Source organism: Oratosquilla oratoria, chromosome 12 (assembly GCF_046742065.1).
Source record: "Oratosquilla oratoria isolate Oo_2021 chromosome 12, ASM4674206v1, whole genome shotgun sequence".
NCBI classification, from domain to species: domain Eukaryota; kingdom Metazoa; phylum Arthropoda; class Malacostraca; order Stomatopoda; family Squillidae; genus Oratosquilla; species Oratosquilla oratoria.
The window spans coordinates 4,185,934-4,211,812 of NC_134788.1; the positions used below are offsets into that span (position 1 = coordinate 4,185,934).

A 25,879-nucleotide genomic window follows, 5' to 3' on the forward strand; every position below is an offset into this window, starting at 1 on the left:
AGACTGAGCTCACTTTCCTTCAGAGTTACCCAAAATCAAAGCCAAGGGAAACAGGAAATGTGTTTGTGAAGCGGAGGAAATGCCACTTACACGTTTCCTTGTCACGTTCTGCATCTGTAGCAGACAGCGTTGATCCATCAACTAAAGTCAACCCCTAATCACACCCAAAAAAGTCTAGATAGTTTTATTTATTATTGTTATTATTATTATTATCATTATTATTGTTATTATTATTATTATTATTATTATTATTATTATTATTATCATTATTATCATCATCATCATCATCATCATCATCATCATCATCATCATCATCATCATCATCATCATCATCATCATCATCATCATCATCATCATCATCATCATCATCATCTTTATTATTATTATTATTATTATTATTATTATTATTATTATTATTATTATTATTATTATTATTATTATTATTATTATTATTATTATTATTATTATTATTATTATTATTATTATTATTATTATTATTATTATTATTATTATTGATGTACTTACCACTACATCCCATGTGCCCCAGAACATTTCGTTTGAAGCGTTGAGTGTGAGCGTGTGAACACCATCACTCAGGACGGAGGTGAAGTTGAGGGTGTATTCCCATGCATCTTCGAAAAGGATGGCACCGTAGCGATTCCCATCTGTCATCAGATCCCAAACCTCATCCGCGACTGTGCAAGAAAACAAAATCACACCAGCTATCGAGTTATCTGAACATTCAAGGGAAAAAAAAAATGGAAACAGGCTTAAGATGAAAGAGAAAAAAAATAAGAGTAAGAAGATGAAGTTATTAATTAAGAAAATAATAAGATGAGGAAGAAAAAGAGATGAAAAAGAAGAATAGTAAAAATTTGCTCCAATAGTTGCCTGACCTCTAGGCTTGGGCATAAGAGATATATAAACGAAGACAAACAAAAATTAATAAATAAATTGACAAATAGATAGAAATATGTAAGTAGATAAATAAATCAATAAACGCGTAGATAGATAGACAAATAGACAAATGATTAGATAGATAAATAAACAGATAAATCGATAAATAGATAAATGAATAAATCAATCACTCAGTCGATAAACCTGGAACTGCTGGTGTGGGGGGAGGGTTAATCGGTTCTGCTTTTCTTAGCTTATCTTAACCCATTAAACTCCGATGACAAGATTCTTGTCATTTGGTCAAATAAAACAAAAAATCATAAAACACCAAAATGCTTGATCAAACACCAGAAAAATATTACGTCAGTCCTCGCTTCGCTCGCGAAGCGAGGACTGACGTCATATTTTTCTGGTGTTTGATCAAGCATTTTGGTGTTTTATGATTTTTTGTTTTATTTGACCAAATGACAAGAATCTTGTCATTGGAGTTTAATGGGTTAATTATATCTGACCTCAACTATGACTTTTACAGTATATAAAGCAACTACTTATCTATAACCCCGTCTGGGGTATTGGCTGCTTGTTATTGTGGCAAAGTAACATGCAGTCGATACTTTAGGGTCTATATGGGGCGCCCCTACGGACCAGAGCCACACATCATTTTGTCTATGATAGAAGAAATTCTGTTCATAGAGAAATTATGACACTTTTATACTACGACTGTCCCTCAGTTATGCTGTCCTCCAACCCCTTGATGCTGTCCTGTACCATTTCTCTGAGTATTCTCTTTCTGTGATGGGGGAATTCCCTGTGGTGGGGGAAAAGAATACTGCCACCAAGTATCCCACTTGGATCGTAAGAGGCGAGAAGAAAGGGACGGGGAGAGGGACTAGGCATCCTTCTCCCTGTAGCCCCACGGGGCATATAACCTAAAAAGAAAAGTGAAGGCATAAGGGGTGCTGGAGGGCCTCGGGCCAGCACCCTAAGGTTTGGGTCTTTTAATGTGCGTGGATGTGGTACAGATGAGAGTAAAAGGGAAGAGATAGGTAGTATGTTTGTGAGAAGAAAGATGGATGTGTTGGCTTTGAGTGAAACTAAGTTGAAAGGGAAGGGTGAGTGTAAGTTTGGGAGTGTAAGTGGGAGGTTATCAGGAGTGAAGAGAGGGCGAGGGAGGGAGGGGGTGGCTATTCTAGTAAGTGAGGAGATAGGTAAACAGGTAGTCGAGTGGAAGGAGGTTTCCTCAAGGATAATATGGATGAAGGTGAAACTGGGAAAGGAGATGTGGGTCTTTGTAAGTGCACATGGGCCTGGCAGTGAGAAGAGCGTGGAAGAAAGGGAGGCCTTTTGGATAGATTTAAATGAGTGCATAGAGGGTTTAGGAAGAAATGTCAATGTAATAGTACTGGGAGACCTTAATGCTAGGGTGGGAAATGGTCCAATCGATGGAGTGGTTGGGAAGTGTGGAGTTCCAGGAAAGAATCGTAGTGGAGAGTTGATGGTGGAAATGTGTCTAGAAAGAGAGTTGATAATAGCAAATACAGTGTTTCGGAAGAAAGTCAAGCATAAGTACACATGGGAGAGGGTGGTGGAGGGAAGGGTGGTAGATAGAGCGCTAATGGATTATGTAGTGGTAAATAGGATTATGATAGGAAGAGTTAAGGATGTACATGTGCTAAGGGAAGAGGGTGGGGGAATATCAGATCATTTTTTGGTGGAAGGTAAGCTGAGAGTGGAGGATAGATGGAGAAAGAGGAAAGGGACAAAAGGTAGGGAGGTTCTTAGAGTGAACTCTTTGAATGAAAAGGAAAAGGAGAAGGAGTACGAAAAGAAGCTGAAGGAGGAGTGGGAGGGAGTAAAGGATGGAGCAGAGATGGGGGTGGAGGAGGAATGGGGATGGTTCAAGGAGGGAGTCTTAAAGTGTGCAAGGATGGTGTGTGGAACAAGAAGGACAGGGGGAAATAGAAGAAAGGGTAGTGAGTGGTGGGATGAGGAAACAAAGAAGGTTGTAGAAGAGAAGAAGCGAGCATTCACAGATTGGTTACAAAAGAGGACGGGGGAGTCATATGAGACGTACAAAGAAAAGAAAAGAGAAGTAAAGCAAAAGGTAAAGGAGGCAAAGAGGAGAGCAGATGTGAAATGGGGTAGGAGTATGACAGAAAATTTTGAAAGTAATAAAAAGATGTTTTGGAAAGAAATTAAGAGAGGAAGAGGAGGCGAATCAAGTAGGGAAGAAAAGGTAAAAGGTACAGATGGAGAGATGATAATGGAAGAGATGGCAGTAAGGGGAAGATGGGCAGAATATTCTAGGGAGTTGCTAAATGTGAAGGAGGATAGGGAGGGAAAGATAGCTGCAGTGGGAAATGCGAAGAAAATGAGAGTGATGAGTGAGGAGAATGGAGGAGAAATAAGGAAGGATGAGGTGAAGGCAGTTGTAAAGATGATGAAAGCAGGTAAGGCACCTGGTCTGGATGGATGCCATGCAGAATGTCTGAAAAAGGGAGGTTCAGTGATGGTGGACTGGTTGGTGAGGTTATTTAATGTTTGCTGGAGAGAGGGTAGAGTACCGGAGGACTGGAGAAGTGCCTGTATAGTTCCTCTTTACAAGGGAAAAGGGGACAAGTGTGAATGTAGTAGTTTCAGAGGGATTAGCCTGTAAGTGTAGTAGGGAAGGCTTATGGGAGGATCTTAATTGAGAGGATTAGGAGAGGAACAGAAGGAGTAATTGGTGAGGAACAGTGTGGATTTAGGACAGGTAGAGGTTGTGTAGATCAGATCTTTGTGGTAAGACAGATATGTGAGAAAGCTATAGGAAAGGGGAAGGATGTATTTTGGGCTTTTATGGATCTGGAAAAGGCTTATGATAGGGTGGACAGAAAGGCACTGTGGGAGGTTATGCAGATTTATGGGATAGGAGGAAAGCTTTTGGGAGCTGTCAAGAGTTTTTATGAGAGTAGTAGAGCTTGTGTCAGGATTAGAAATGGAGAGAGTGAGTGGTTTGAAGTAAAGGTGGGACTTCGTCAAGGATGCGTTATGTCGCCCTGGCTGTTCAACTTATACATGGATGGGGTGGTGCGAGAGGTGAATGCTAGGGTAGTGAGTCAGGGATTGGAGATGGTTAAAGAAAATGGAGAAAAGTGGGAGGTGAGCCAGCTGTTGTTTGCGGACGACACTGCGCTTGTGGCAGGGTCAGAGGAGGGATTGAGGAAGCTGGTGGCAGAGTTTGGGAGAGTATGTGATAGAAGAAAGCTAAAGATAAATGTGGGTAAAAGTAAGGTGATGAGATATACAAGGGGTGAAAGTGGCAGTAGACTGGAAGTGAACATTAAGGGAGAGCGACTGGAGGAAGTGGATAGTTTTAGATACTTGGGTGCAAGTGTAGCAGGAAAAGGTGGAGTGAAGGTGGAGGTAGAATGTAGATTGAGAGAAGCGAGTAAATGCCTTGGTGGATTAAAGAGTGTAATGAGGAATAGACATTTGGGAATGGATGCGAAGAGGAGACTGTATGAAGGAGTGATTGTGCCAACAGCACTGTATGGGGCAGAAACGTGGAACATTAGAGAAGAAGAGAGAAGGAGTTTGAATGTGTTTGAGATGAGGTGTCTGAGAAGTATGGTGGGGGTTACTAGGCTGGACAGAGTGAGAAATGAGGAGGTGAGAAGGAGAACAGGGGTGAAAAAGGATTTGGGAGATAGGGTTGATGAAAGAATATTAGGATGGTTTGGACACATGGAAAGAATGAGTGAAGAAAGATTAGTAAAAGAGGTATGGAAGGCAGATGTGGAGGGAGTGAACATGAGGGGACGTCCTAGGATGAGGTGGATGGATGGGGTGAAGGGGGCTTTGGGGAAGAGGGGAATGTCTGTTGAGGAAGGAAGGGAGAGGACGGAAGACAGGGGTGAGTGGAGAATGGTTGTATATGGATGATGTTGTGATTGCATGAGGAGGAATGGGCGGGGGGGTGGGGGGTGGGGTAGTATGTGTGAGTAAATTTTGACGCAGCCCGAAGGGATTTCTCCCCGTCCTCTCCTTATATGCAAGGGGGGACGGAGAGGGGGGGTCGCCGATTAAATGAAGCGGCCTTGCTGTGGATGTGCTGTGTCTTGCGACACTGCTTCTGACCCAGGGCGGTGGGCAGGGTGCAGGGATGACCCGTCATCCAGGAGGTGCTCAGATGAGAGGGAGGGTGGGAGGGGTGTGGAGTGTATCTAGGGATGAAATGGGTGGGAGTGTTTTTATGCCTTTCCCTTTTTGGCTACCTCCCTTGAAAGGGGGAAAAAGCCTTGGTATATGTATGTATGTACTTATCTATAGATCCATATACCAAGGAAGGGTCTCTTCTCCTTATAAGGGAGACAGCCGTTTAGACCACGACTACTTAATCAGCCATGATTTTACGGCAGGACCTTATTCGCAGTTAACCATGTATCGCCCATCACCAATCCGCCACCCTAAGGACACTTTCACTGAGGGACAATCACCCCACACGATAACATGGTAATATAGTTATCCATATATATTTTTAAAATGTGATTCTAATACGTATACGAAGAGAAGTTTCTCTACAAATTTAGTATTCTTCTCCACTAGATCTATGCTTACAACGTGAGTTTCCTCCTAGTATTAAAATACAATCATACAAGCAAATGGTTGCAATATTAAGTTACAAGTAGCTTGTTTTATGTACTGATTTATAAAATATTTATCGCATTCTACGGTGGATTTAGACAGCTTTGTATTTGACCTCCTTTCGTAATATAGGAAGTCTACCCAGAAACAAGAAAATACTGCGAAGTTAGTTGACATTGAATTAGTACTGATCTTTAAGGGAAGGTGTTTAAATGCGAACTTACTACTTATGGAAGGTACAGATGGACATATGTTAATGGAGCAGAAGGTGGTAAAGGAAAGATGGGTAGAGTGTTTCAGAGATTTGTTGAATGTGGAAAAGGTTAAGGAGGTGGTTCTGGCAGTGATATGAGCTAGTAGAATTATTGTAATGGGAGAGAAAAATTATAGGGATATAGGTATAGATGAAATACGATAGCATTAAAAATTATGAAAGCTGGCAAGGCACTTGGTTTGGATGGGCCTCCTGTGTAGTGTCTGATAAAGGGTGGAACGGTTATAATGGATTGGCTTATGAGGTTGCTTAGTGTATTCTTGAGGGAAGGGAGTGCGCTGGAGGGCTGAAGGAATGCGTGTATAGTTCCGTTTTACAAAGGAAAAGGGACATATGTGAATGTAGCTGTTTTAGAGGAATCAATTCGCTGAGTGTAGTTGGAAAAAAGGAAAATAGCGATGAGCAGTGTGAGTTTAGGAAAAACAAAGGGTACGTGTATCAAATTTTTGTGGTAGGGCATATTTCTGAGATATTTTGAAAAAAGGTAAAGATATTTTTTGTCATTAATGGATTTAGAGGTTTATGACAGGGTAGACAGAAAGGCATTTGGGAGACAGGGGGAAAGCTGCTAAGAGAAGTCAAAAGCTTTAACATGAGTAGTAGAGTTCATGTTGAAGTTGAAAATAGGAAGAGTGAATGGTTTGAAATGGGGTTGCGCTAGGGATGTGTTATGTCGCAGTGGGTGTTCAATGTGTACACAGAGTGATACGGGAAGTGGATGTGGGGTAATGGGCAGAATATTGGAGATGGAGACGGTGTTTGGGAAGGTATGTGATAGGAGGAAGTTGAAAGTAAAAGTGATTAAGAGCAAAATGGTAAAATGTACAAGAGGTGACGGTGGTAGTAAACTGGAAGCAAGTTTCAAATGAGAAGGGTTAGAGGAGGTAGATAGTTTTAGATATTTAGGCTCGCATGTAGCAGGGAATGGAAGATAGTGGGTGGAGGTAAACTCTAGAGTCAGGAAATAAAATAAATGTCTTGGAGGAATATAAGATGTCATGAGAAATAGGTATTTGGAGAGAGATGCAAAAAGAAGACTGTATGACGGGGCGACTTAGAATTTAAGGGAGGCAGAAAAGGAAAAAATTAATGTGATTAAGATTAAATGTTTGAAAAGTATGGTTGGTGTAGCGAGGATAGATAGACTGAGGAATGGGGAGGCGAAGAGGAGAGCGGGGGTAAAGAGGGAACTGGCAAGTAGGGTAGAGGAAAGAATACTAGGATGATTTGGGCACATGGAAAAATAAATGAGGAAAGACTGGTAAAAAAGAATGCGGAAGGCAGAGATGGATTGATAAGATGGGTGGATGGGGTGAAGCGTGCTTTAAGTAAAATGGGAATGTTTGTTGAGCAGGGAGGAGAAAATGCAAGGTAGGAATAAAAAATAAATCGACGCCGCCCGAAGGGATTTCTACTCGTCTTCTCTATTTCCGTAAATGAGGACAAGGTGAGAGGGTCACTATGAATATGAAGCGGCTGGCCCTGCTGTGGATGTATTGAGTCATGCTGCGTTGCTTCTGACGTGGCTTCTGACGTGTCCCCTCATTCACAAAGAGCAAAGATAAAAGGGAAAGGAATGATGGATGGGGATGGGTGCATGCCTTGTCTGGCTACCTCCCTTGTATACATAGATTTTTTATTTCAATATAAACCTCCACGAGCAGTGGCTGGACACGAACCTTGAAAAAGATATGGCAAATAGTTTAAAGGAAAAAAAATAATAATAACTATGGGGACAACAGTAATCTAAAGAATAATTTTGCATATTCGTAATCACAGTTTCGGGTCCCGTACATTCCTGTAACAGTCCAAACGCATAGGGCAAAGGTGACGTCTTCGGCTGCAGCCACATGCCCCTGGCATTTGCTCTTTACCTTACGATAAAGCTTCACCACTACCATTGTTAGTATCTAGAAATACTATAGAGAAATCATAAGAAAGAAGACTGTTAAGTAAACGAGCTACCTATATGGAGGACCCTTATTTCTCTCCCGACACCGAATTTTATATCAACTTTCAAGTCACACCCTTAGAGCAGTAAGTTTCTCACTTTTCAACTTGTAAACATCCAAAAGAATTACAGAATACCCCTGACCTCATAGTTTGACAAGCTGATAGAAAATCTATTTTCTTTTTAACGAAGATCCAGAATTGTTGATCAAAAATTTTTGATCTGAAATTGATCAACTCGTTTCCGACACTTCTACATTTAAGAAAATTTCCTCTGATCGTACCAACAAGTTTAATGTAAAGGAGACAAGCTCATCACCACCAATAATACGGCCAAAGGACATCTACGCTTTCTTCCCATTTCAATCGAGTACTATTCATAGGTTACATTATCTGAGCCCAAATACCCACTTCGTCCCATCTTCTCACAAGCAATTACACCACCCTAACGCATATTCAAACAATACCATAATCACTCCACATATGCCCAGGAAGAAGTTCCTAAAATTATTAGACGGGTGAGGTGAGTTTTGCAGTGACGTAGTGATTTCTTTAGTCCAATGATCTTAAATTCTATATTTAAGATCCTCCCCAAAGGGCGCGGTCTTATATTCGTGAGCCCATTGAATTTTCTCCTCCACCCTTTCCCCAATCAGATTCGTTGTTACAAGTCTATGTGCAATATTGTTTGCTTAAGCAATCTCGAATCTCTGCATAACTCTGTATAACATCTAGAGAAGCTGCAAATAACCTGTTTTAAATAATGGATTGAAGTATATTCACAGGAACAAATTACTTACGTAGAACGATGTCTCCAGATGTGATCGTAATGTTGAGAACCCAGGGTGGATAAGCAAGGGGGATCACAGGCTCGAATGTGATAGTGACCAGACCAGGTGGCACGGTCTGAAGAGTGAAGATCAAAGATTAAAAAATGAGACAGCTCCAATAGTTATAACATGCAAGATCTCGAATTTGTACCTAGTCTGGAACGCATTGCAATAAATGCTACGAAATAAAATTAAGGATTAGATGAGGGGCAAAAAAAAAAAAAAAAAAAAAAATGCGTTATAGACTTAATTTCCGTGAGCAAGTTTTCTTCATATATCCGTTGCCAATGACATACTTTAAGGGAAATATAATGGATGTTAAAAGAATGCATACCAACCCTCCCAGTACATCAGCTGCTGTAATGACGATAACAGAAGTCATCGGACCCCAAATGCGCTAAAATTTAGCAAATGCATGCAACCAGTTGTACATACAGTATCCATGTATGTATCTATAACTATATTAGGAAATCCTGATACATCATCATTATTTGGGAGCACACACCGATGGGGACATCATTTCACACACCACGCCGTCGCTAAACTTCACGGCTTCTCCGAGCAAGCTCTCATTCCAAACAGTTCTGTTCCGGCCATGAATTCTGTGGGCAGATGTCAACAAACCTGTATCACCAACAGATGGCCTAGCATCTTACCCGGTACATTCAGCAAAGTAATTCAATGGTAGATGCTGTAATACTGCCTGCCCCTTTTTCCATATATGGATGACCTGACACTTTTTTTTTTCCAGTCAGAGGGAATGGTGCCGAACTGCCAAACAGTAGATAACACCACATGCAACCCAAGGATTTCACTTCTAGCTTTCAGTAGCTCTGTAATGACTTTGCATATGAAGGACACTTTTCTCACAGCTCACAGCCTCAATGAGGATAGAGTTTCAGCCATTGGTGGATTTCAACCCTCACCCAAACACCACCAAGGAAAAGCTGGCCACTTGGATGGTCATCCATGAGCAACTGCTCCAAGTACTCGACAAAGGGAAAGCATCTATCTACGTATAATACTATCTGCTAATGAGCTGTTTAGATTGTGTTCCCCTGACTCACGGCTTTGGATTTTTTTTTTCAAGGTACGATAAAAGGCATATGATATCCTCAGCAATAATTTTGACGTACCACTCCTTCTATGTCCTCATGAGAGCTGTACTTTACCTATTCCGAATCCTGTATTGGTCCAAGTCCCTAATCATTCTGGCAGTACCGCCAAACCACTCTTATCTAATGCACTCGTCGACAGCTTTCAGAGTATACCTTCAAAGTATACCACAAATCTTTAGGGTCCTCAAGGATGCGAAGTGGTCCAAACGGAGTAGAGAGCGCTATCTTATAATCAGGGGCACACACGTCATCCCTGAGCTTCTTCAAATGAAATCCTGGTATATTACGCCACGGGGATTCTTCAGGATTTGATAGATAGAGTGCTGTGTACATAAGTCTTTGATCAGTCCGAGAGAACTCAGTACAATGCCGTGCAGTTTTATGGGATCCTCCAATGAGTACTAATAATTATTATATGACCGACCTCCTTGGCAACTCATTTGCCATTGTTATACCAAGTCCATTGGTGAGCCTCTCGTCTCTGAAACCAGGAACGAACAGTCTTATGCACGATTTTTCTATAACTGAGTAAACATCTATATAACATATATATATAGATACGTGTACGGTATATATATATGCATAAGTGTACACACATGCACACACGCACTCACACACATACACACGCGCGTGCACACACACACACACACACACGTACACATACACGCAAACACAAACACACACACACACACACACAAACACGCACGCACGTACACGCACACACACCGACTCGGTGGCACAGTTGGTAGAGCGCTGAACTGGAAAGCAGAAGTGCTCCCAGTAACCAGTTCGAATCCTGCCCAGGGCCGAAATTATTTCGGTATCGCTGTGCCTCGGGTCGTTACTCTGACTCTCGTGGGCGGGGAGTTGGGTGTGTGTGTGTGTGTGCAAGGTCATAGCATTACCCATAGATCGGACCTACGAGCTCTGAGCTCTCTTCCAGGAGGGAAATAGCTGGCGATCACGAGTCCAACACGTGATCCAAAGACCAAGTGAATACACACAAACACACACACACACACACACACACACACACACACACACACACACACACACACACACACACACACACACACACACACACACACACACACACACACACACACACACTTGCGCGCGCACGCGCACGCACGACCGGGCGGCGAAGAATTATGGGCGTTGGCTGAGAGAGCTCGAGTGTAGCAACGACCGACCTCTGCTGAGCCAGCGAGTGCGTGTATGTGCATATCTCTTTTCTTCCAAGCACAACTCTGAAAGCAGAGAACTACGTGACTTGGGATAAAACATCTGGAGGAAAATAACATGCTAAATCCGAGATGATTTGGATTCAGACAAGGAAGATCTGCACCACAAATCTGATCTGCTTTTACTAGAGGCTACTAGATATAATACAAGAAAGGGACGGATGGGCTGATTGCACTTTCCTAGATCTATAAAAAGCTTTTGATAAAGTCCCTTACAAAAAAAACTATTAATAAAGATGGAAACCATAGGAGGGAGAGGGATACAAGATAAACTGCTAGAGTGGATGGACGACTTTTTATATGAAAGAAGAATGAGGGTAATGCTCAGAGACAAGACTTCTATTTGGGAAGAGGTAATTAGTGGAGTCCCACAAAGATTAGTGTTGGCTCCAATAATGTTTGCCATTTATGTGAATAACATGGACGAGGGAGTGGAATGTTATATAAGCTTCTTTGCAGATGATGCAAAACTGTTTAAGAAAGTGAGTACTGAAACGGACTGCGAATCATTACAGAGATTTGGGAATGGAATCAGAAGTGGGAAGTGAAATTCAACACAAAAAAAATGTAGCATAAGGGAGTTTGGAAAAAGTATATATATATAAAAAAAGAAAAGGATATCTGGAAGATATAAAATTTGTGAAAATTGAGTTAAGAGAAGGATCTGAAAAAGACCTGGGAGTGATTATCACAAAAGATGTCCCCAGACAAACATATAAACAAGATTGTCGGCGAAACCTACAACTTACTGAGAACAATAAAAGTGGCCTTTACCTGCTTGGATGAAGAAATGGTAAGGAAAATACTAGTCACAATGATAAGGTCTTAATCGGAGTATGCAGCGACACTGTGGTCACCCAATACAAAAAAGAATATAAGGAAGATTGAGAGAATTCAGAGAGCAGCTACGAGAATGGCCCCAGAACTCTCAAAATATTCATATGAAGAAGGACTGATAAAATTAAAGTTGCCGACTCTGGAACAGAGGAGAGAAAGAGGTGACCTGTTGATCATCTATAGAATTATGAAGGGTATGGAAGTTCTTGACAGAGAAAACTTGCTAAATTGGGATGGGAGAAACACAAGAGGACATGGAAAGAAGATTAAAAAAGGACAATTATAGAAGGGACCTGAAAAAGAACAGCTTTCCCCACAGAGTGGTAGATATATGGAACACATTGGATGAAAAAACAGTGTATGCAAAAACAGTACAAGAATTTAAGAGCAAACTGGGTATGGAGAGATACAAGGACGGAACACCACGAGCTTAGCTCTCCTTTCCCGTAAGATACAACTAGGTAAACACACACACACACACACACACACACACACACACACACACACACACACACACACACACACACACACACACACACACACACACACACACACACACACACACACACACACACACAGAGATCTGAAGAAAAACAGTTTTCCACATAGCGTGGTGGACACTTGGAACAAACTGGACGATGAAATAGTGTGCGCAAAAACCATTCATGAGTTTAAGAGCAAACTAGATACTGCGAGATACAAAAGCGGGACATCACGAGCGTAGCTCCCCTTCCCGCGAAATATAACTAGATAAATACAACTAGGTAAACACACACACACTCTCACACGCACACGCACACACACACACACACACACACACACACACACACACACACACACACACACACACACACACACACACACACACACACACACACACACACACACACACACACACACACACACACACACACACACACACAATAAGTGATTTGAAATGTAATACTGCCACAAAACCAGATGGTGTACCAGCTGTCCTACTTAAAAAATCTAAGAGGGAAATCAGTATTTCCCTCCTCAATACTTACAGATCATCGTTAGTGTAAGATATTTTTCCAAAGTTACTTAACCCATTCAACTCCGATGACAAGATGTCTTGTCATTTGGTCAAATAAAACAAAAAATCATAATAAAACAACAAAATGTTTGATGATCAAACAGCACCAGAAAAATATGACGTCATCAGTCCTCCTCTTCGAGGAGGACTGATGACGTCATATTTTTCTGGTGCTGTTTGATCATCAAACATTTTGTTGTTTTATTATGATTTTTTGTTTTATTTGACCAAATGACAAGACATCTTGTCATCGTAGTTGAATGGGTTAAGTTTACAATGATTTCACCCATTTACAAAGGAGATAACAAAGGTATCCCTCAGAATTACAAATCGTTTTAGAGAAGTGTTTTAGAAAAGATGATTGCAATGATTTGTTGCAGTTCACAGAGCAGGAAAAAATTACATATAGAATCACAGCATAGCTTCAGGGCGGGGAGAAATTACCTCTCAGATCTTCTTTTTCATTACGTTTCTCTCAATACGAAGAAAGATAATCAACTCACGTCATTTACTTAGACTTCGGAAAGGTATTCGGTAAAGTGAACCATCCAATCCTGTTGGAAATTTTTTAACATTTTTGGAATCTATAGTAAAATCCACAGCTGGATACGGGAATTTCTAGTCAACAGAATGCAAAAGGTAAGAGTGGTGTTTTGAGTGTCGTACCCCAGGGATCCATTTTGGCCCCATTGTTGTTCGGGCCTTACCTCTTTACTTCTTTTTTTTTTTTTTAGGAATGTCCCCTTTTGGGGCTACAGGTAGTAGGACTCCTAATTCCATCCCACGTCCCGTTTTTTGTCGTCTTTTACGACTCAAGTGGAAAGATTTGGTGGTAGCATTCTCTTCCCCCACCACAGGGTAGGCGAAAAAAGGAAATGAATATTCAGAGAAATGGTACAGGACATTAAAAAGGGGTTGGGGGACAGCATAACGGAGGGATAGTCGTAGTATAAAAGTATCATCATTTCTCTATGAACACAGTTTTCCTCTATCACAGACAAAATGATGTGTGACTCTGGTCCGTAGGGGCACCCCATATAGACCCTAAAGTATCAACTGCATGCTACTTTGCCACAATAACATGCAGCCAATACCCCAGACGGGGTCGGGATCGGGCCTTACCGAAAATAGTAAATGGTAAGGACGGCAATGAAGATCAGCATGGGGATAGCCACTACCGAAGATTGCATTAAATTCCAAATGAACCTTGATGCATTTAGAAGTGCACCGTTTGGAACTGTATGAAATTGAATTAAACAAATTCGTTTCACTAAAGTACAACTGAAATAGCATCAACTTTTCATACAAAATAACGAATTTGTCGATTACAGTAGAAGAATCTCGAGACGTGGCATAATTTCTGAGGCTGATTGAAAAAGCTGTATGCACTGCCAAGAAAAAAGAGGAGTGATACAATGTACCTTTCATAGCAGAGAAAGAATTGCCCACTTCGAGTATTGTTTAGAAATCAGATCACTGGAAATCGTATTGAGAGGGAATTCTAAAAAAATCAAGGAGAAGAGAACGTTTCATTATGATATATGTTTGAAAAAAGATGGAGTTGTATGTGTCGTCCAAGGGCTTTCTGCGTGAACAACAAATTGAGGAGTAGGCTTAGTGCTCATTTCGACATTGAAAGTTCGCACCGTCACAATAGTTTTTTTTTTCTTTTTTTCTTTTTATCGATTGGACCACATTTCTCTATTAGTCTTCCTGAAAAGAATAAGAAACATTAGGTTGGTACTGGTAAAAATTATAAATCATGTTTGGACGAATACAATGGTCAACACCAAATTTATTGTTTATTTATTTACTTTTTTTTTTTTTTTTTTTAGCTGATTTAAGATAATTTTGATGCGCTGACCAAAAAATCATATTGTTTTGCTCAATCAGGTCAATTTTCTAAAGTAAGCAACATATTTGTTTTTTGAGGTTTTTGTTTACATGTACGGATTTGCACGTGATATGATGCAAAATTCTTTCATATTTCTTGCAATAAACGATTTCTGAAGATTTTGCATGTGCCAACTTTGACTATTTTTTATACTACAGGTGAATGAAATGTATTCGACTAGAAGATCTTGCAAAAATAAGCCTGACGTATTCTGCTACATCTGCGGTGAATACATTATTGTACCTAACAGGAATCAAGTCACAAATTTCATAAAACGTGCTTACCATTCTTATATTGGTATTAAACTTTGTGACTAGGATAAAGCTTGGGCACTACAAATGGTATGCAAGTCATGCACCGAGTATATGCGTTAGTGGATCAAAGGCAAGAAGAGTTGTCTAGAGTTTGGATTTCCCATGGTTTGGAGGGAGCCGACAAACCATGTCACTGACTGGGATCAACAGAAAGAACCGAAGCATCCTGAAGTATCCTGATCTTGAATCAGCATGTCGTCCTGTAACTTACTGTGATGAAATTCCAGTACTTGTCTTTGGAGAACTTCTTGACATCAGTGACGAAGATTCCTCCAGTGTTCCAGAAAATGATGAAAAAGAAGTGGTTCTTAACGATGATGCTCCACATCCTTTATTCAAAAAGGAGCTAAATGATCTAGTTCGCGATCTCAGCTTGTCAAAGCCCTCTGCCGGGCTATTGGCATCCAGATTGAAGGAAAAGAACCTCCTCTCTGACAGTGCTCCTATCACCTTTTACCGCAACAGACATCAAGAGTTCCTCCGTATTTTCATTGAAGAGAAGGACTTGGTGTACTGTACAGATATTGCTCAACTTCTGCACAAGCTTGGATTGTCACAGTATGAACCCAAAGCTTGGAGACTGTTCTTTGACAGCAGCAAACGATCGCTGAAATGTGTTCTGCTTCACAACGGCAACCAGTTTGCCTCTGTACACCTTGCTCACTCGACTACACTAAAGGAGAAGTATGAAGCGGTGGAGTATGTGCTGGAATTTTTTTTGTTATGATCAGCATGAGGGGTTTATTTATGTTGACCTGAAGATGGTGAATTTTTTGTTGGGACAACAGTCCGACTTCACCAAGTACCCATGCTTTCTGTGCATGCGGAATAGTAGGGACACTGCTACGCATTACACAAAGAAGGACTGGCCTGTGCGAGAGGGATTGGTGCCTTGCAGAGCAAGGAACGTCATCAACAATCCTCTGGTACACAGAGACAAGATACTCTTCCCACCACTGCACATCAAGCCCGGCTTGATTAAACAGTTCACCAAAGCTCTAGATAAGGATGGTGGCTGCTTCACTTACTTGTGCCATAATCAGTGTCGTTGATCAAGAAAACCAACACAGTCAGTCCCTCCAACGTGATTTTGGCGTATGAACCAGCCGTGTAAATTGTTGGTCGCTGTACTTATATCTACAACTACAATAATCCACATATTGCAGTTACATTGTTTCTGTTATTCTTATCTCTTTACATACTTAGCGAACTCCCGTGACTTTTATCAGTAAACCACCCTAGTACTTTGTCTCAAAGTAAACCCACAAGTCGAGACTTCCACCTCTGTCAAAAGATAAGCCTGCTCTCACCTTAGGGTCGTCGCTCGTTAATATCCACTCGTCCTCAATGATTAAAGGAACGACATGAAGAACACCGGTGAATCTAACCATTCCTTCCTTGTTTTTGGCCTTTGCACTGTATGGGTAGTGACCAGGTGTCTCCGTCGTGATGGGCACTATAAGGTTTCTGCCGGTCGGACCCGCATCTGGGAGAATAAGAAAGAAAAAAAACTCAGAGCAGGGAAGAAGGGGCAAGGAAAGGAGAAAAGGAGAGAGAGAAGAGAAAAGAAGGCGACGAAATCAAGTAAACAGATCTGGAAGACTCAGAACATGTAGTAACCTTCGGTTGGTGATGGTTCTGCAATTATAAGAGAAAGTATAATCAGATCCAATCTTAGAGTCGATTCTATTATAACTCTGTAGCACCTAGGAATTTGGTGACAACCATCCTCAGGACCCATGCATCTCAGTCCAAATCCCTGGACCTCCCACCAGGGAATTAAGTGCCAGCCCATAAAGTTACGTCTTCGTTTGTAGAAGATCTGACTCATGGAGAGAAGTGATACTACTGGCAGGCTCCTCCCTTTTGTCACTGAGCAGGTCTAGAGCCACCTCACCTCCAAGATGGCGTCGACCGCGGGCCGAGAGCTTGTTACATTGTATAACACATAATAAATGGGGACAGACCTGGACTTCAGGGGAGCCAAAAAGGAGGATTCTAAATTTGTTTAAGATGAATTGTTTAAGAAGTATAGTGGTGGTTACGAGAACTGATAAAGAAAAAAAAATAAGAAGGTAAAATAGAGGGTGGACGTGGAAAGAGAGCTGGCAGATAGGTTTGATGAAAAAATAGTAGGATAGTTTGGGCACATGAAAAGAATGAATGAATAAAAACTTGCAAAAAGAGTAAGGAACAGCGGTACATGGCAAAATTGAGGAGAAGACCGAGAAGGGAATGAATAGATGAGGTGAAAGGTGCTTGACCATAAGGGTAATGCTTTTTAAAACGGGAAGAGAGGGCAAGACATGTGCTGGAGTTACGAAGGGATTTCTTCTTGTAGTGTTATGAAGGGATTTCTTATTGTCTGCTCTGTGTATTCTTGAGTGGGCAAATCAGCTTTGGTTGGTGCTGTGTCTTGATGCATTGCTTCCGACCCAGGCAGTGGGCGGGGAGCAGGTGACAACGAATGAGATAGGTAAAGATTGGGTATATGCCTTGGCTGATCATGCAATTGAAAAGGGGGAAAGGTAACCTTTATTTTAGTCATTAGCTTTCACATTCTTGTAATTTACGACAGTGTGGTAGCTAGTTCATGCAAGACATCTGTGGCGTCGTCGCAATTGTCACCTAAAGCGTAGTCCTTATCTTTATCTTACCGATGCCATTATCGTCATCGTTTTCTGTGGTGTCACTATCATCGTTACCATTACCATTACTTGTACCGTTGTCGTTATATTTACCTGTGATGTTATGGTTATCCTTACCTGTGGCGCTATTACCGTTACCGTTACTGGTAGAGTTATCATAATTATTGTTTCGGTCCCACTCTGGATTATCACATATTTCGAGCGCAAAGGTCAAGAAAGTACCGTTATATGAGAAATTGGCTATTTTGATCCCAATAAAATGTAAGCTCGCAAAACGCGAGGTCTCTCCGTAGGAGCAAGTGACAGAGAGCTCGAAGGTCACATAGTCACTTGTCTTTTACGTTTCCAGATACCTTAACCTAAGCCATCACATTTTTTGTCCCACTTAATAAAAGTTTGTCTCCTAATGATAAATTTTATTATTAGATTTTTTAAATATATCCTCTAATAATGAGGGATACATCCTATCAGTTCCGATATGTCATGGGTCAGATTAGGCATCCACAATAGCATTTGCATTTAACCCATTAAACTCCGATGACAAGATTCTTGTCATTTGGTCAAATAAAACAAAAAATCATAAAACACCAAAATGTTTGATCAAACACCAGAAAAATATGACGTCAGTCCTCGCTTCGCGAGCGAAGCGAGGACTGACGTCATATTTTTCTGGTGTTTGATCAAACATTTTGGTGTTTTATGATTTTTTGTTTTATTTGACCAAATGACAAGAATCTTGTCATCGGAGTTTAATGGGTTAAAACTATAAATAATAGAGCATGTAGAGCACACGGTCACTTGTTTTTACTGTTCCAGATACCCAAACCTAAGACAACATATTCTCATTGTCGTATAGATAAAAATTTGTCTCATGAGAATCAGTTCATTAATAGACATTTTTCATTTATTCATTTTTCTTTTATTATTATATTGGTAATGAAAGATAGAGTAGAGATAGGAGTGGAGGAGGAATGGGGATGTTTCAAGGAAGGAGTCACAAGGTGTGCAAAGATGGTGTGTGAAACAAGGAGGATGAAAGGACATAGAAGAAAGGGTGGTAAGTGATGAGATGATGAAACATAAGAGGTTGTGGAAGAAAAAATAACGAGGATTCACAGATTGGTTGCAAAGTAGGACGAGAGAAACATATGAAAGGCACAAAGAAAGAAGAAGAGAAGTAAAACATAAGATAAAGGAGATAAAAAGGAGAGTAAATGTAAAATGGGGGAAAATTATGACAAAATATTGAAAGTAATAAAAAGATGCCTTGGAAGGAAATCAAGAGAGGAAAGGAAGGCGAATCAAGTAGTGAAGTAAAAGTAAAAGGTGCAGATGGAGTGATGATAACGGAAGAGATGGCGGTAAGAGGAAGATGGGTAGAGTATTTTAGGGAGTTGCTAAATGTGAAGGAGTATAGGGAGGGAAAGGCGGTTGCAGTGGGAAGCGCTAAGAAAATGACCGTGATGAGTGAGGAAAATGGAGGAGAAATAAGGAAGGATGAGGTGAAAGCAGTTATTGAAATGATGAGACACAGGCAAGTCACCTGAGTTAGATGGGTGTCATACGCAGTGTCTAAAAAAGGGAGGTATAGTGATGGTAGACTGGCTGGTGAGATTATTCAATATTTATCTGAAAGAGTACAGAGTACAAGAGGACTGGAGGAGTACCTGTATAGTTCTGCTTTACAAGGGAAAGGAAATAAGTGTAATGTAGTAGTTTAAGGGGGGTCAGTTTGTTGAGTGTAGTTGGGAAGGCTTATGGGAGGGTTTTGATTGAGGGGACTAGGAGAGGAACAGAGGGAGTAATTGGTGAGGAACAGAATAGGTTTAGGAAAGGTAGGGGTTGCATGGATGAGCTTTTTGCGGTAAGACAGATATGTGAATTTTTTTTAGCAAAGGGTAAGAATTTTTGGGGGGGCCTTTATGGATTTGGAAAAGGCTTATGACAGAGTAGACAGGAAAGCAATGTGAAAAGTTTTGCAAATATATTGGATGGGAGGAAAGCTGTTAAAAGCAATCAAAATTTTTACGAGAGTAGTAGAGCCTGTGTTAGAATTAGAAATGGAGAGAGCGAGTAGTTTGAGAAAAAGGTAAGACTTCGCCGGGTATGTGTCATGTCGCCCTGGTTATTCAATGTGTACATGAATGGTGTGGTGCGGGAGGTAAATGCAAAGGGTAATGAGTATTGCTGCGTTGCTTCTGACCCAGGACAATGGGTGAGATGCAGGGATGACCCGTCATCCAGTAGGAGCCAATATATATATATATATATATATATATATATATATATACATATATACATATATATATATATATATATATATATACACATATAGAAATATATATATATATATATATATATTGTAGTATAAAGTGGAGACAGATGAGTGGAAGGTGGCAAGGGGACGCAGGATGATGCAGGAGTCAATATTCTCTTACGTTCCGACGGATGTCTTCCTCAGAGAGACTAAAGACTATCTGATTTATAATATATTGTCAAACAATGAAGGATATATCTTCCTATTTCTGATATATCATGGGTCAGATTTGGTTACCTACAATAGTATTTGCACTCAGAATTATAAATAGCTATTCATGGTATGAAGCCCGTCCAATTCAAATGAGAATTTTTTTTAATCACTTCACGGTGACGTAGTCGCCTATTTTGTTGCTTCCAAGAGCAGGAAGAAAAGAAGGAAAGGTAAGAGGAGGAAGAGGAGGAGGGGAAGGAGGAGGAGGAGGAGGAGGAGGAGGAAGACTCCATTATCATTATTATCACTATTATTATCTGTCTTGAAAAAAGGGCTTAATTTTATCTTCTCGTTCTGTGCGATTAATGGATTAAACAGGGAAGCACCTAAACCTGATTTATTGCATTGCACATCTATTTTGTTGATGTTTGATAATTTCTTCATACAAAAGTTCCCTCTTAATTTAAACGATTTCTAACAAAGGTGTAATCATAATAAAGAACAACAAAAAATGTCTTTGCATAATTTCTTATATAACATGGATCGGGTTTGGTTTCCATTTTTTTTTTTTTTTCCCGACAAGATCAAAGAAAACGAGACAGAAGGAACTTACCGCTCATGTATGCCTCGATGGTCTGCCCAATGCCAATGATTTCAAAAGCCAGTGGACCTCCCTGTTAAATAAAAATCCAAAATCAACTTTCTCACAAGAATACGGTTTACATGAACTATGTAGTATAAAATGTTATCAAAGAAAAAATAGAAGGTTAAAAAAGAGCAATGATTATATAAAACACTTGAGAATGAGGGCGTGCGCGCGCGCACACACACACACACACACACACACACACACACACACACACACACACACACACACACACACACACACACACACACACACACACACACAAACACACACACACACACACACGCACGCACGCACGCACGCACACACACACACACACACACACACATACACACACACATACACACACACACACACACACACACACACACACACACACACACACACACACACACACACACACACATACACACACACACACACACACACACACACACACACACACACACACACACACACACACACACACACACACACTCTCTCTCTCTCTCTCTCTCTCTCTCTCTCTCTCGTGGCGCTGAAAGATACAAAAGCAGGTCACTACAAGCATAGCTGTCTTCCCGTTAAATAAAACTAGGTAAATACACACCCACACACAGAAACACGCAGACACAAACACCCACACCCACCCACCCACACCCACACACACACCCACACACACACACACACACACACACACACACACACACACACACACACACACACACACACACACACACACACACACACACACACACACACACACACACACACACGGATTGGTAAAGCACTGGCCTTACAAGCCAGAGAACCGGGGTTCGATTCCCCGGCCGGGCGGTGATAAGTTGGGTTTGTCTCCTTTCACGTATAACCCCTGTTCACCTAGCAGTGAGTAGGTACGGGACGTTAGTCAAGGAGTTGTGACCTTGCTGTCCCGGTGTGTGGTGTGTGAGTGGTCTCAGACCTACCCAGAGATCGGCATATAATGAGCTCTGAGCTCACTGCCGTAGGGTGGTGTCTGGCTGTCTCGACAGAGACTGCAGCAGATCCGAGGTGAATACACACACCCACACTCACACCCACCCACACCCACCCACACCCACCCACACCCACCCACACACACCCACACACACACACACACACACACACACACACACACACACACACACACACACACACACACACACACACACACACACACACACACACACACACACACACTTGCACACACACACACACACAACTCGTGGCGCAGTTGGTAGAGTTCCTGGTTGCCACTACGGCGGTCCGGGTTCGAATCCCGCACAGGGCTGAAATAATTTCAGTATCGCTGCGCTGTGGGTCGTTACTTCAACTCTCGTGGGCGGGGAGTTGGGAAATTGTGTGCGTGTGAGGTCACAGCATTTCCCATAGATCGGTCATATATGAGCTCTGAGCTCTCTTACGGGAGGGAAATAGCTGTTGATCACGAGTCCAACACGTGATCCAAGACCATGGTGAATCACACACACACACACACACACACACACAATGGGCAAAAGAAAACACTAGATTTAGAAATAATGAAGAACCGTCGAGACAAGATTTATTATCTACGTCAGAACCTGAAATTGTAGACAAAATTGAATACAAGACACCAATAGCGAAGAGTTACCACATACTATTTGAGGTAGAATTAAAGGAGAAAAAATATATAGAGAGAAATGAGAAACACAGAAAAGGAATGCTGGTGTATAGGAAATAAGACCTTGAGAAACTTAGGAAATTTGTTCTTAGAGCAACCTGGGAAAAGCCCACAATGAAGAAACACAAGTGGAAGAAAAATGGGTGATTCTGATGACAACCTATAAAGAAGGAGTGGATAAATATGTCCCAAAGCAAAAACAGGAAAAGGTGTATATTAAGTGCTGGTTTGACAGATGGTGCAGCGAAGCGAAAGATAGAAGAGATTAAGCTTGGAAAAGATGGAAAAAAGAAATAGAAAGTGGCAAATATATATTAATCAAAGGAATGAATATGTAAAAATACGCAGGGAACAAAAAAGAAATTGTGAAAAAGACATAATAGAAAAATGTAAGGATCAGCCAAAACTATTCTATAGACATGTAAATGGTAAACTAAAAACCAAATAGGAAATAGTGAAACTACACCAAGGGAATATGGAATACACAGAAGATAATGGCTGAAGCCATGAGCAAACACTTCAAGTCGATTTTCACTAGAGAAAATGTACAACATCGGGATGAAGGGAGAGAAGTGAAACACCTCCCCCATGAGTGAAATAATAGTAACACAGAAAGAAATAATGGACCAAATAATGAACCTTGATGTCAGGAAATCGCACGGCCCAGATGGCATAGCAAAATGGATATTAAAAGAATGTAAAGAAGATCTAATAGACAAAATTTATAATACAATAAGTTGTTCACTCAAAGAAGAAAAAATACCAGACTAGAAAATTGCTGATATTATACCAATTTATAAATGAGGAAATAAGGAAGACCCAACAAATTACAGACTGGTTTCCCTTACAAGCACGGTAGCCAAAATTTGTGAATTTTTTTTATAAAAAGTAGATGGATAAAACATCCGCAGGAGAAGAATATACTAAATCCGAGACAATTCAGATTTAGACGCAACTCATCCTAACCTGTAAGAGACTCGTAGATGAGGTTCGTAGATAAAGGTAGACAAGTGAGGTAGATAGAGGGGTAGTTGGTGAGGATTTTATTTTTATGAGTCGGCTGTTTGGTAAACAACAATTCGTAGGCGAGGAGTTGCACAAGCTTGCTTTCTGCCTAATGTTTACAAACAGTTGCCGGGGACTCGATTTTATTTCTTCATGTTTTTGCTGACGTATACAATATGTAAACTAAGTCAGTGTGCAGTGAACTCGAGATTGCTTGGGTAAGCAGTATTGCATGCGAGATTGTAACGGCGGATCTGATTGGAGGAAGGGTGGAGGAGAAAATTGAATTGGTTTACGATTGCAAGATCAAACCCTTCGGAAAAGTTCTTAAATATAAAATTAAAGATAATTGCACTAAACAAATCATAACGCCTTGCAGAAATGACCTAAGGGCCAAATCGAGTGTTTTCAACGGGAGTCCTCTGGCGTACCTATGAGAATCACGTTGTAGAAAAATTCGTAAAGAAAATAAAGGAAAAATCTCCACAGTTTAATTCCGCCTCTCCTATACATAAAATAATACTAAGTGGAACTTGACTATGTCGGATGATCGTAGGTACAGAGCCTTCCGACTAAAATTGTGACTATCATACGTAATAAAGACAGTGGTGGAAGGAAAATAGAAAGTGAATGACGTACTAAACAAAAGTAAAATCACGAAAGACGGCACATAGGAGCGGCAACAGAGTGGTGACAGACGGTCGCATAACCCAACCTAACCCAACCCAACCCAACCCAACCCAACCCAACCCAACCCAACCCAACCCAACCCAACCCAACCCAACCCAACCCAACCCAACCCAACCCAACCCAACCTAACCCAACCCAACCCAACCCAACCCAACCTAACCTAACCCAACCCAACCCAACCCAACCCAACCCAACCTCACTTGAGACATATCTTATTATTGAAAGAAGATGGCGGCTCACTCTTCTTTGCTTTCCTTATCCCAGTGTGGAGGGGAAGAAGATGGTTTTACCCAAGGTCTGACAAAAAATTAGAAACCTAGTTTGTTATTGACCTATCAATCCTATAAATTTGAAAATAGTGTTATTGGTACTGATGAACTTATAAGGAGGCTAGGACGGTGTCTCATACAAAGGACTTTGTATCGTGAAATTTAATGAGCCATGTCCTCAGTTCAACTCGCTGGTGGCAGGATTCGAACTGCCGTCACCTCGACCTCTGTCGAAATTAGCAATGCTCTAACCCGCTCGGCCAGCGAACGTGCTAATGAAACGATATCATAATTCGTCTCCGACATTTCTTTTTTAGAATAATTTCCTTTGAAATAATAGATCTCTATAGAGGTGTAAGAAGAAAAAGTGAAATCGATTAACTGGAGTGACTTATTAACTGCCCCATGGGAAACACTCATCACAGCTGGGGCTGCAGGTGTTCCAGGAACACCTGCAGCCCCAGCTGTGATGAGTGTTTCCCAAGGGGCAGTTAATGCGAGGGTCATGACCTGATCCAGGTGAATATAAGGGGTCACCGGGAGTTCACCAAGGTCACACAAGAGCCTTGCGCATCGTTCCTCTCTCAGTATGGTCTTAGACCATCGATTTCAAAACCTACAAGATATCTCCCCCACGCAGTGAAGTGAAGTGAGTGTAAAATGCAGTGACTTACGCCTTCGTGTGTTGCAAATCGGAACTGGTCAGCTACACAAATGCCGTGCGAGTGATCGTGAAGTGTGCATCCCTTAGACTTACAGAAAATGGAAGAATCTTTTCAACGAAGAAAATGCGTTCCCAAGACACCCTGATGAGCCTCATCGGAAAAAAAAAGTCACCTACTCCAATGAAAGTGCCCAGCGGATGGAGGAACCTGTTCACCGGATCCCACCCTGAAGAAATGCAAATGGACACTGCTCAAACTTCGGAACACAGCCTTCTTGACGCAAATTCCATCGAAAAGCATCCTGCCCCATTAACTCCAACAGCCCCACCTAAACCCTTAAATGCTTTAAAAGAGAGAGACAAGGGAGGTCGGTCGACCAGTTTGACATACGCCACTGTTGCCACGTCAAACAGTAAGACAAAGGAGGGAGGATGGCAGATTGTCAACAACCGCCGCCATCGTCCCAAGAAACCCCAACCCGCACAAAGCCCGTCGAAGTTCCCAGTGATAATCAAACCCATGGAGAACCCAGCCCGGTTCCTAAAGCTGGGGTCCTGGCGACAAGCACAGTTGGTCAAGGAGACGGTGGGCCCAGTTGAAGGAATTCGACAAACGCCCTCTGGAGAATGGCTGATTAGCTGCTCATCGGCAAAACAACAGGGACTGCTCCTACGCACCCCTGTCCTAAAAACGGACCGCCAAAAAATCGAGATAACTACCAGAATCCCCAAGACAATCGTCGTGGGAGTAGTGAAGGGAGTCCCCATCGATGACGACGCGGA

General features: G+C 41.4%; 1 protein-coding gene across 1 annotated transcript in view; it reads right to left on the reverse strand.

The window, feature by feature from the left end:
* Positions 1-25,879, reverse strand: part of LOC143030165 (uncharacterized) — a 137,807-nt gene that overhangs the window by 70,922 nt on the left and 41,006 nt on the right. Inside the window, exons 8-11 of the mRNA XM_076193327.1 lie at positions 20,773-20,833; positions 16,352-16,527; positions 8,548-8,653; positions 526-695 (exon numbers count right to left, since the gene is read on the reverse strand). Of these exons, the coding sequence (XP_076049442.1) occupies positions 526-695; positions 8,548-8,653; positions 16,352-16,527; positions 20,773-20,833 (513 nt within the window). The remainder of the gene's footprint in view (positions 1-525; positions 696-8,547; positions 8,654-16,351; positions 16,528-20,772; positions 20,834-25,879) is intronic.